The 13,017-nt window shown below is 38.1% G+C and overlaps 1 protein-coding gene and 2 non-coding genes across 3 annotated transcripts; all 3 read left to right on the top strand.

The window, feature by feature from the left end:
- The first annotated feature begins 9,951 nt into the window (after positions 1-9,951).
- On the top strand, positions 9,952-10,023 carry Trnag-ucc (transfer RNA glycine (anticodon UCC)). Its single transcript has one exon. It is a non-coding gene; the product is annotated as a tRNA-Gly (tRNA).
- Positions 10,024-10,120: 97 nt separating this feature from the next.
- On the top strand, positions 10,121-10,192 carry Trnah-gug (transfer RNA histidin (anticodon GUG)). The gene has a single exon. It is a non-coding gene; the product is annotated as a tRNA-His (tRNA).
- A 393-nt stretch (positions 10,193-10,585) lies between these two features.
- LOC129759534 (fatty acyl-CoA reductase wat-like) lies at positions 10,586-12,488 on the top strand. Its single transcript, XM_055757004.1, has 5 exons — positions 10,586-10,882; positions 10,940-11,331; positions 11,389-11,949; positions 12,007-12,132; positions 12,193-12,488. The coding sequence occupies exons 1-5, from the start codon at positions 10,592-10,594 to the stop codon at positions 12,407-12,409; spliced, it is 1,587 nt and encodes a 528-aa protein (XP_055612979.1). The 5' UTR covers positions 10,586-10,591; the 3' UTR covers positions 12,410-12,488.
- Positions 12,489-13,017: the final 529 nt, after the last annotated feature.

Raw genomic sequence — 13,017 nt, forward strand, 5'->3', positions numbered from 1 at the left:
GTCAAAATTGTCAAAATTGTCAAAATTGTCAAAATTGTCAAAATTGTCAAAATTGTCAAAATTGTCAAAATTGTCAAAATTGTCAAAATTGTCAAAATTGTCAAAATTGTCAAAATTGTCAAAATTGTCAAAATTGTCAAAATTGTCAAAATTGTCAAAATTGTCAAAATTGTCAAAATTGTCAAAATTGTCAAAATTGTCAAAATTGTCAAAATTGTCAAAATTGTCAAAATTGTCAAAATTGTCAAAATTGTCAAAATTGTCAAAATTGTCAAAATTGTCAAAATTGTCAAAATTGTCAAAATTGTCAAAATTGTCAAAATTGTCAAAATTGTCAAAATTGTCAAAATTGTCAAAATTGTCAAAATTGTCAAAATTGTCAAAATTGTCAAAATTGTCAAAATTGTCAAAATTGTCAAAATTGTCAAAATTGTCAAAATTGTCAAAATTGTCAAAATTGTCAAAATTGTCAAAATTGTCAAAATTGTCAAAATTGTCAAAATTGTCAAAATTGTCAAAATTGTTTAGAATTGAAACTTTATTCATCTCATAGTGTGAAAGGGGCATATTTTGCTTATCAACGTCAAATAAATTGATACTTTCAATTGATTCTTTCTTTCCCTTTTAAAAAGTTTTCTTCCCTAAATTTAAGAATCATACCTTAATATGATTTCAAAAAAGGTTCTACATATTTTTTGAGCAATTATGAAAAATATTCTCAACCCCTCTTACACCACTGCCTAAGCCAACTAGCATATTGCATTGTGTTACAGTGGGTAGAATTCCTCCATTCTCCTGCAAACTTCCACCTTCGCTCAAAATCCTTCCAGCCATATTTGGAATTCACACTCCAGTGTTCTCAGTGAATGCTCATACACAAAGATACAAACACGTGCATAAAGCACACACACGCACACATACACACGTGGGCACACACTCGTTCCCTAAATGAATTAATGATAATTGATTCGATCACCAATCGGACGTACATAAACATTCACCCAGCCAGCACCCACCCACCCACAACTACATGCACATTTCTCCCACGTGCTCATGTTTGGTGTCCCTACGATGAGGGAAGGGGGTCTTCAGGGGTTTGAGACGTGGAAGACGAAGAAGGAAGCGTGTGGTCTAGGAATGTCCTTCTGACTATCCTTTGCGATTGCGATGATGATGTTGGTTTGATCGTTCGTTTGTTCGTAGGACGCAGAGTGAAGGTTGGAGTACGATGGCAGTGGGTGATTATTCATGCCGATGATACCCATGAAAGTTTGCCGATTTACCCCACACAAACCCCACATTTCCGGCGATTCCCGAATACGTTTGAGGCTATCCGCTTGGGAAGGCTGGTCTAGTGAATGGGTGAATGTCGGCGATACAAAACCGATAGCAACATATGGCCGGGTGGTCGAATTGGTTACTGACTGGCATGAAAGAAGAGAGATAGTACCGAATCATAGTAATATTTTTTCCAGAATCAATAAACAGTCTCAAACAAGGAACATGACCCGGGCAAGGAAAAACTTAGATTAAACCACAAGTGGACTGACTAGCAACTAGATTCCAAAAATCAATTTGATTTGGCTCATTTAGTCTCTGGAGCCACCTTTGGCTCCTAACAATCTTCCTTAAATAATTTCGTTGATTTTTTTCAATAATGCATACATTTTTCATGTTGAATAACCCGTTTTTTAAATACTGGACCTAAAGATGTTTTAAATTTTAGTCTCATAAAAATTGAGCCTATAGCTTTGTAAACAATTGGACTATCGTGTTCGACATTCTTTTAAATTATGCAACATTCGTTGTTGCAAAAGTTCTCGTATAACAGGACAGAAAAATGGAAACTTCCTGAGAGAAATGTCATGAGTGACTCAAAATTCGATTTAAATCCGGAAAAATAACACGTTTCTTTGTTATAAAGCTTCGTTCTCCAGCGTCGACGTTTTGGTTATGAAAAAAATCAAAGTTCTAGCTTGTCAGCAGGGTTTTAAATATTCAATCTAATGGTTTTGTCAAAATTTGACACACATATGTAAACTCATAAACATATCATCGGTATTTTGTCTCTACTATTATAAAAATTTGTTAGATAATGACGTTGAAGTTTTTCTCCTCAAGTTTTGTCCCAATGTTTCTGGAAAGTGTCTGTCAGTGAACGCAAAATTGTAAAGTGCGTCGTGCTCAAAATACGATTTAAATCTGCTGGTGTGTAGCGACAAAAAAAATTATCCAATCGTTTATTTTTTAATTAATTATTATTGAAAAATTCGTTTTTTTATATTTCACTTTAGAAAAATCAATAAACATTACCAATCTTATCATGTTTTGTCAGCTGGAGTATCTGAACAAATTTGGATTTCTGATAAGAACACTAATATCCTTTATTTGTTTCGAAAAGTTGGAAACAACTAATGTTAATAAGTTAAGTGTAAATGTTGGTCAATCGAGATGTATTGTTGTAGACTTTAGTTGAATTTCGACGAGTTTTACAACTTATATTCGAAGAAAAGTTTTGAAAAACCTCTTGGCTGAATGTTTAAAAGTTAAAAAAAACGTCGTCCAGACGATTAAAGCTACTCTGGCATTCGTTTTTCTTCAGTGGACAAAATTTCTGGCTTTCGTCTATAATAATTTGTTCTGGCTCAGTTTATTAAGCTCAGTAAGATTTTGGCAAAATGAAACTTGATGACTTTTTTTAGTCTTAGGTTAGGTTTTAGGTTCGATTTTCGTGTATCCGTATAGTTCCCTTACAATTTTCGATAATCCGTAGAACATTTGTAGGAAATGCTGAATGTCCGTAGAGTCGTAGAAGTGCTCAAAATCCGTAAATCTGGTAACGCTGCTTGTAAGCATCCTGGAAAATGAAAAACCAGCGTCCTTCATTTTCCTTTTCAACGTTTTATCTTATATACATATTGAATACATTACAGATACAACTACGGCCAGCCATTTAGGGAGGAAGAAGCGTGGTAAAAGGTAATATTTTAAAAAGAACAAAAATAATGGATTGATCTCACCAAAAACTACCGAAGCTTGACGCAGATACAAATTGATGGCTTCTGGAACTCTTTTCCAGCTACTCCTGAATACTTCAGCAAACTTCAAAATATGGTTGACGAAGGCTTCTTCATTGAGATATTAATTTCATTTGTCCACCGAATTCACAAAACTCCATTCCAGGATTTCTCAATTCAAGTTTAATGATTTTTTAACTTTCACTGTCTTCAAAAGTTTTTTGTGCAATTCCAACTCGTTACTTTAACATAATCAGGTTCTTTGGAAAACTCTTAACACTTAACACTTTAATAGGTTGTAAGAAAATATGTTACCTGCCATGGAATTAGTATGAAATTTCACGGAGCCGAAAAAACCGAGTGATGACAGATTTGTATACGCCTACTATATCTACCGCCTTGTTTGTCATTTCAACTCTAAAGTGTCTCCAGGAAATTTGCTCCATCAAATATGCTTCATAACTTGAAAGTATCGAAAGTTAGTCAAAGTCTAATTGAAAAAATTGAAAATTCAAAATATTGAAAATAAATAGATAGAGCTTCGTTTTATTCTTCAAGTTTGAGAATACGCCGAAATATTCAGAGCTAAGCTTTAGAGGTTTTATTTTGAAAGTTGTAACACAGTTTCTTTAAATTAGGTTTTTACTATTGTAAGATTAGGATTTCCATGAATAAGACGTTCTTAACATTTGTTGAGGCATTTTAACGTTTGCAGAAGATTTCAACATTCTACGGCGTTTCCTAGCAAACTTATTGTAACTTTAAGTTTTATTTTTTCTCAACTACACGAGCGTTTATTGCAAAAACGTGCAAGTGGATTTTTAAAAATTAAAAGATCTCATTGAAGCTTGAAATATGGTCAAAAAATTGGGGATGGTGCCCAATTGTCTTCACGTGATCATATTTGAACACAACAATCATATATTAGACGTGTTTGGTGTGTTTTCAATTTTTTCATAGTACACTTTGACTAATTTTTGATAATTTCAAGTTATGAAGGATGAAAAGTTTGAAGGAGCAAATGTTCTGAAGACACTTTAAAGCTAAAATGAATTACAAAGGCGCTAGTCCTTCCGGGCCACTACTGTACAGCACGAGATGACCAGCTTTTTTTTAAATATCATTCAAAATACCAATTTCAATGTTAATGCTTCAAACTTGATTGTTATATCTCTGCATTTACGACAGTTACCTACCATTAGTTACACAGAAAAAAAACACTTGCTCAAATCGAACTTTATGTAGGGCAGGCATGTCAAACTCGTTTAAGTGTGCGGGCCGCATTAAAACTTTTCTATGACGTAGAGGACCGCAGCTAAAATCTGTTAAATCGGTACATTCAGTTTTAGTTTTTTTTTTGCAGTAATATTTTACATAAAAATCAGTGGTTTTTATTTCTGACAATTTAAGACGGGGCTACGCGGGCCGCATTGACCTAGGCCGCGGGCCGCATGCGGTCCGCGAACCCCCAGTTTGACATGCCTGATGTAGGGCAAGTGCTTCTACTTTGAACCTAGAGCCTACTTTATTCCCAAAATGCCGAAAATCGGAAATAACTCATTTCGTTTGCATAGATTCATGACACTCCTATGCAAATAAGGGAACATCCATAAATGACGTAGCATTTGGGAGTGGAGGGGGGAGGTTTGACTTTGTGTTACGATGTGTGACGAGAGGGGGGGTAGGGGTTCAAGTAAAGCAACGTAGCTTTAATTTAATATCGAAAAAAAAATCAAAATTGTTTTGAGTAATTATCACTTTCACGCGCCCCTTGGTTGTGCGCTTTCCATACATACGCATACAGTCGCAGATTTTTTATTCTCTACCTCTCTTTTGGACGAAAACGTCAAGTCTGTCGCCGCCGTCGCCACGATCGACGCCCAACCAGGCTTCCGAAAAGTAGGTACAGCTTTGCTATGACAGCTTTTTTCTTGCCAAACAAACTGTCTCGGTTTTCCTTACCACTCGGTTCGCTGCTGTACCGTCGGTAACGAATCGTAATGCTTCGGCTACAACGCACACGTGCGAGAACCTAGGCTGTATCTGAACAATCTGCTCAAAGCATGCGTTGCCGAAAGTGTTGTGCTTTAAGCTGTAGCGAACCCAACCGACAGTTCGGTTTTCATCCCTTCATGCCTCCTGTTTCGAAAATAATTTCATCCTAACTGTCGGCTGCAGGGCGTGACAGTTTTTGCTGGACTGTCACGGATGACTGTAGTGCCCATACCGTACCCATGCCCGATCGTATGCGCTGCTGCTCGGATCGAATAGATCGAACGAGCCATATATTCACACAGAGCAGCAGCATACGACCGAGGCGTAACGCGATGTGTGGTGCCGGTGCAGGTTAGGCGGAAAGGGGTGGCGAGGGTGATTGGGGTGATCACCACCCGCAGTAGCTTCAAGCAAAAGGAAAATACGTTCGTTCGAAATCAACTCAGCCCGAGCGAGTCTCGGCTACAGTCGGACGGAGTGAGTAGTACTGTCATGCGAAATTCAACGCATTGAAAACTGTCACGAAGATTTTCCCAAAACTGTCACGAAGCTTAAAAAACTTTTATGCCCACGAACAAACTCTTGCATGAGGTAAAACAAGCCATCGCTGTACATCGCCCGACCGCTCCTTTTAAAACTGTCGGGGAAGAAATATTCGGGAAGCTTTCATCGAGGTGCATGTGCGACATTCGCAAGAATACTGTCGTTCGCCAGTACTTTTCGGATGCCTGCGCCCAACACGAGAGAGGCAAAAGACAAGAAGCTAATGACGGTTTCGGTCTGAGCGATTAAATTAAAAACCGATTTGTAAAAATGGGATGAGGGAGGGGTTTATAAAGCTACGTTATTATCTAGGGGGGGTCTATGAATTTGTGACGAAATGCTACGAGGGGGACGGGGGGTTATAAAAACTCAAAATAAAAAGCTGCGTCATTTATGGATGCTCCCTAATGAATTTTTATTCTTGCTTTATCCCATCATAACGCTATTTGACATAAAAAGTAATTTTAATAAAATAAAATAAACGTTTTGAAAAATATACTTTCGCTTTAGTGGTAAAACCGTAAAACAGACAGCTCAATTAGTGGGGAGCATTTAGAGAAATCATAGAGATTAAGAATAAACCACATTATTTAACTGGCTAAGCCTAATTTTAAGATAAAACTGCCATTGCTGTGATGAATATGAACTATACTATCTTTGGATCTTTCGCATTCTTTAATTTGATGCAGAGTACTGTCTTGTGATTTAAAAAGATCGCATTTCGAAGAATTTAGCTCCCTAACATTGTGCCTGAACATTTTTTCATTTGTTGGAATCAAATCTCTCAGCCAGGATAAAAAAGAATGACTTCTGCTGAGTTGAGCAAAGGCGAGTCTTCATCGTGCTCTCATTTCGCGCGGTTCGGTTTCTCTCTTCAAGGATGCCGTCCAAAATAACATACATTGTGGGCAGAGCTCGAAGAAATCATATTCGTTGACCGCAGTAGGGCATGAATGAGAGAAAATAAATTTCATCCCCACGTGTTTCGAAAGACGATGAAATAAAATCATATTAGCATAGACGAACTTCATAATGACAGTGAATACATTTTTTTCTTTCGTCATTCACTCCACAGTCATTCAATCCTCAAAGTCGTGACAGTCAACAAATATTCAATCATGTCAATTGGATTTTTTATGTTTGGATGTACTTTCTATACTACCAGACAACAAAAAATGTTCTCTTCCGGACTCTTTGCAATGCCATCTGGACGTTTGCGAAATCAATTTAACGTGACTACCCTTCCCCAGCACGAATAGGCGTGTCTGAATGATAAAAACGATGATTTTATTTGGTCGGCTTAATAATTTCTTAATAGACTATGACCTTAAAGAAAAACAATGAAGACCCCCATCATGCAATGTTTGTAGGGAATAAAAACACCCAAGCGTTAAAATCCCAAAAAAAAATCATGCGTTGTTTACAATTTCAACTCTGTCATGATCTCCGAATTTAGATGACTGAGTTTTTCAAAAGTTCCCATTCACGAGTAAGAAATTGAAGTGACTTTTTTTCAACAGTCAATCACAGATTGCTATTTTGACTGATTGGGCGCAATGATGGAAACGTGAAACGTAGACATTGAAAGGAAAATTATTTCACTTTCATCCAAGAATGTCAACAGTTTTGAGCACTGATTGTGGGTACAGTTTAATGGCGTGTAATAGTGGAAATACGCGGACGAATTGGTGACGAATTTAAGTGTTTTGTTCAGAATGGTGGAGCGGTGAATCAGATTCGCGTCGGTCGGGTTGAACTGCAGCGGTATTCCTATTCCTAATTATACTGGAGGCGGAGCGCCATCGGTTTTCGAACATGTCCGAACGTGTTAAACGAGCTATCAGGATTGCAGGCTAGTCACACTTGGAGCGCCTAAGATGATGATGAAAAATCTAGTGATTCTGATGTTGAATTTGGAGATTGTGAGTGGGGAAAGATTTATTTCTTAAATGATTAATTGTTGTGCAAAGAATCATGAGGGTTCGTTTAGGCCGTGCAGTCTATGAAATGTAGCGAATACTTTTCTATCGTGCGCCGCTTGCTGTGATTGATTAAAATAAAATACGGTTGCGTTGTACGCTAGTGAAAAGTCTCAGCTAAAACGAAGGCGCCGAATAATTCAATTCCGATGAAAATCCATGTGATGTTTTGTGCAAAAGAAAAAAATACGTGTTATTGTTGTTATGTTATGTTCTTATGGTTTGTGATTTGAAATAATCAAGAGATGGAGGGGCTGCGTATCAAGTTTCGAAAAAGGATCGGAGTAATGCTTTGAAGGGAATTGCGTTGGTACGAAAAGTGGAAATGGAGGAATTATATGCCTTCAAGAGTGATGCCATCAAGAGTTATGCGGTCGCGAACAAGTTGCCTTGACAACAACATCGTGGTTTTTGCGTCGCTTTAAAAATCAATCAGCGCTTGATGTGTTTGATTTGATGTGGTTTAGAAAAAAATTTGCCTAATATGATGGTGAAAATCGATTCGGTGAAAGAATTAAAAGGAAAAAAAAATCAAGTAGATGAGAGTTGGATATGCCTACAGTGAGAAAAAAAATGAGGGTCAAAAAAGGTTAAAATCTTTTTGGAAAAAGTGAAAATATAGCTGAGGAAGGAAATTGGGTCTGCTGGCATCTTGATATGGTGGATACCTGTTCCGGATTGGTGAACGCATTACTAGTTCAGAAAAAGAAGGAGTTGAAGCCCACTTTGGTGAGATTGTTCCTGTTTTCCTGATTTATTTATTTTTTTCATATTGTGGTTTAACGATTATTTGAACGTTCAATCAGGTGCCAACTGGCCAGGTATATACACGGATGCCGGAATACCTGTAGTAAATGTATAACATGTAAGATGTTATTCATTTTGAACTGGTTGTGTATCTGTTTGAATTGTTCTTCCAAATATATACTTACATTTAAACGTTACACATTCACTTCATAACAGTTCACACGAAGCCATGGTGCCGGGTATGGAGTTAGGAGTTGTCTAAATTAATCAAATTAATCCATACTTTGGTCAAACTGCGGTGAATCCGTGCACCCATGGTGGATTATCAACATACATACATGACTTCTGAGTTGAGCTAAGGCAGTTTTGATGGCAATTTTCAAAAATAATTTCCTATTGAAGGCTCGGCAATTCCTCTTCCATTTTAATATCAATGTTAGTAAAAACTCCTAAATGAATTTAATGGTATTGAAATTTGGAAAAAAACTCGTAGTTCATTTACCAATGCTCATCATTCTCGCATATTCCTGGAGAAGATATTTTTATTGACGATGCGCATAATAAGCTCATTCGGATTTAACTGTCTATTTCTAGTGTATAAAACATTCTTTAAAAATAATGCTTTTGATTTTGTCTCAACGTCTGCCAATGCAAATCTACTATATAAATTTACTAATAAGTAATACTTCAAAAATTCCACGAGCTAAAATCATAAAAATTAACGTTTGGATGGATGATATTTTGAAATTAACAAACGCGTGATGCAAAACAATAATTTTTCAGCATGTGGAAAAGAGATTTGAAAGGTGAATCTTTGATTTGCATTTTGATGCATTTTAGCCCAGCCTGGAAACCGAATTATAAAAATATTTGTTAACAAAAATTTGCTGATTGTCCGAAAAAAAAATATTCACACCAGAAGTGTCAGTATAGGATAACAAAAGCAATATATAGTTTGTAGGTGATATCATTAAGCCGTCATATTGGGTGAAGTTTTTAACGGCTTCGAAAAATGATTGCATTTTTACATCTATTGCTCGATTTTTTTCAAAGTTCTATGAGAACCGAAAGCTTTAAAAAACTATCTCACGATGTGAGAAACTATGTCATCATGATAACTTTATTCTTTATTACATTATATTAAAACTAAAATTGAATAAGTGTAGCACAAAAATGTATGTGTATACAAATGTTACATTTAACCCTGGTGTTGCATGATGCCTCGTTTGACGGTTTTTTGTTTCTTATCAACTCTTGTTAAGCTATTTTTAGCTTCAGTGATTTGTGAAGTGTGTTTTTTTAATATGCCCGTCCATTCTGAGAGGTTGACACGAGTAACAAAAAAAAACTTTTACATGCACTAAGCATTGCGAATATTTTGTCATTATCAAAAGTTGGTGACCGATACCAGAGGCTTGTCGCGACGAACAGGTGAAATTACTTAAAAGCGAAAACCTCAAGTCGTTGATTCATATAACATATCTTCATTACGATTGCTTTATTTCTGGCATAAGATTGAAAAAAAAATTACTGATTTGAGGCAAATTCCGCACCATGATGCGAGCGACAAATTAATGGCTTAAATTACGCCAAATGACTGAGCACAGATAATCAAACGCGTAATTCGCTGGAAACTTTGCGAACCAAAGAGCACCTCATGATTAACAAGGGCGTCGGTGGTGTAATGGTCAGCATAGTTGCCTTCCAAGCAGTTGATCCGGGTTCGATTCCCGGCCGACGCAGGATTTATTTTTGGTGGTTATTTTAAGAATGGCTTACGAGCAGTTGTTATTTCCTTAAGAACAGTAAAATTAGCCAATAAAAACATGTCCCTCAACAGCCGTGATCGTCTAGTGGTTAGGACCCTACGTTGTGGCCGTAGTAACCCAGGTTCGAATCCTGGTCACGGCAATGTCCATCTAGAGAAATTGGATATTGTCACGGATGAGGGACTTTTTTTGTGCATTGACTTTGATCATATAAGTTCTTAATTTAGTTTCAACTTCTGATTGAAAGTTCTAAAAATTAAAACCAAACTGGAAATGTTGAAAAGAGAATGCGTCATAAGTCATATTTGGGTATTGCAACTGAGCTTCTGAAGCGTAACGCATCCGGGTCAAGGGAACTTGAGCACAATTTGGAACCATTAACAATAGGCTTGTCACAAAAATTACCCGAACTTTCTCTAATTAGAATGCTGATTGTCGAAGTTCTTTTCACCGATTCTTTTGCCCCTCGACCTTCGGATAGGCATACCTAATTAATCCTGCGATTTGGGCAATCAACCAGGTTGGGGAGAATTTGCTCGAAATGCAATTCAAACATATTGGTTTCCAATGGTCAGGCAGCGGCCAATCAGTCGTGCTCGGATTCATGACACGTGCGGTCACAATGATTACGACAAACCGGCGACGTCCGACAATTCCGGAAACCTTCGCCGGAGCCCATGTGTTCATCACTGGTGCGACCGGGTTTATGGGGAAGATCCTGGTCGAGAAACTACTACGAGCATGTCCCGATGTTGGCCAGCTGTTTGTCCTGATTCGACCCCTGCACGGACAATCCTGTCAAGATCGGATAGATGAGATGTTCAAAATTCCGGTGAGTTTGATACTTGTTTTTGATTGGACTCAGATAAATTTTCAAAATTCATTTCAGCTGTTCGACATGCTGAGACAAACTCGTCCGGAAGTCTTCAAGAAAGTGATTCCCGTGAGTGGGGATTGCTCCCAGCTGAAGATGGGCCTCGATGATCACGTTTTTGAGACACTATCGAAGGTCCAGTTCATCTTCCACGTGGCCGCCAGTGTTCGATTCGATGATCCTCTGAGGAAAGCAATTCTGTTGAACGTCCGAGGAACGCGAGAGGTGCTCGAATGGGCCACGAGTCTGAAGAACCTGAAAGCTGTGATCCACGTTTCGACCTGCTACAGTAATCCGGAACTACTGGAAATTGAAGAGCGTCTGTATCCCTGTAAAATGCCTTGGCAGAAGGCCATTGAATTGGCAGAAAAAATAGAACCAGAAAATTTTGAATCTTTTTGTCCTATGTAAGCAATCTTTTAGCGTCTTTTGATCCTTGATATAAAACTCAAATGCATTTATAGGTTAACCGGTTACGCTCCGAATACTTACACCTTCACCAAGGGTCTGGCCGAGCATCTTTGCAACGACTACCGGCATCGTCTACCGTTGGCCATCATCCGGCCTTCGATCGTGTTGAACATCGAGAAAGATCCTCTCCCCGGGTGGATCGATAATCTGAATGGTCCAGTCGGCTTGATTTCGGGTGTCGGTGCCGGGATCATGCGTACCGGTTACCTGAATCTGGACGTCCGCATGAACTTGATCCCGGCTGACGTTTGCATCAAGGCGTTCATCATTGCAGCCTGGAAGCAGGCAACTAGCAGCTCAGATCTCTCGAACGATTGTCAAGAGATCAAGGTCTACAACTGTGCCGGGGAGACCCATAAGGCACCCACCTACAGAGACATTTTTAAATATTGCCTTCACTGGGAAGCTCAGCGTCCTTTCGTGGGTAAAATGTGGTACACCAATTACACCCACTCGTGGTGCATTTACATGTACTACGTGCTGTTTTTTCTGCTCCAACTTGTACCGGCAATTTTCTTTGACACTTTGTTGCGATTAAGTGGTCGAAAGCCATTGTAAGTTTTCAATCAGTAAACACTTTATTCCATAAGTCATAACAATTTAAATTTTAGATTGGTCAAGCTTCAGCGGAAGGTATTTCACAGCATGATCATGTTGCAGTACTTCACCTTCAACAATTGGAACTTTCACACCGAAAACTTCCGTAGCATGGACAAGGATCTTCATGAGTCCGATGAGTAACTAAGACAAACTAACAATTATTTTGTACCCAAATTAAATCGTAACCTCCCCAACAGACCCCTGTTCAACATTAAGTACATCCAGAACGGCCTCTACGAGTACACGGATCTGGCATGTCTTGGAGGCAGGAGATATATCTTCAAGGATCCGGACGAGTCCATTCCGAAGGGATTGGAGAAGAATCGAAAACTCTACATCCTGCATATCGTGTGGCAGACGACGCTGATCGTGTCGTTTATGTACTTGATCTATAAGCGGTATGCTGGGGCTTGAACCGCGACCTCTATAAAAAAAAGTTCAGGCTTGTTTTGTTCCTTGTTTGTTTATTTTTATTATAATCATTAGAAATACAGGTATAATATGTTGGAAAAAAAGTTCATCGGTTCCCTTGGGATCAAAACGCCCCTTTATGAGAAATGAATGAAACCCTGGTAAAAAAAAATAGAAAGCATATTTTGAATTATTCATCCTCATTCCGTGCCATTTTGACTAATTTTTTTAAATATTTCATATTAAGTACTACAATTTTAAGACTATTTTTCCTTGCAACCTTTTAACTCTCATCTGTTCCAGAAATCTTCAGCCGGTAGAATTCCTGGAGTGTTAATTTGACATTCCTGAATCACTACATTATATCTCTCTTGATTCTCAACCGATTATACAAATTTTGAATTTTGGAAACCTCGTAAAGCAACTTCAATTTGTTTCTCAGACAATATTCAGCTTCAACAACAAACAGATTCGTGCGAAGTCACCAGGCCGGCTTCATGGAGGGACGGTCTACGACGGACCAAATCTTCACATTAAGGCAAATCCTTCAAAAATGCCGTGAGCACCAAGTCTCTACGCACCATCCATTCATCGACTTCGAAGCTGCATAC

Source organism: Uranotaenia lowii, unplaced genomic scaffold (assembly GCF_029784155.1).
Source record: "Uranotaenia lowii strain MFRU-FL unplaced genomic scaffold, ASM2978415v1 HiC_scaffold_184, whole genome shotgun sequence".
Classification (NCBI taxonomy): Eukaryota; Metazoa; Arthropoda; class Insecta; order Diptera; family Culicidae; genus Uranotaenia; species Uranotaenia lowii.

Coding starts and splice junctions, on each gene's coding strand:
- LOC129759534 (XM_055757004.1), top strand. CDS start 10,592: ATGCAATTCAAACATATTGGTTTCCAATGGTCAGGCAGCGGCCAATCA. Junction 10,883..10,939: donor ATGAGATGTTCAAAATTCCG/GTGAGTTTGATA, acceptor AATTCATTTCAG/CTGTTCGACATGCTGAGACA. Junction 12,133..12,192: donor GATCTTCATGAGTCCGATGA/GTAACTAAGACA, acceptor CCTCCCCAACAG/ACCCCTGTTCAACATTAAGT.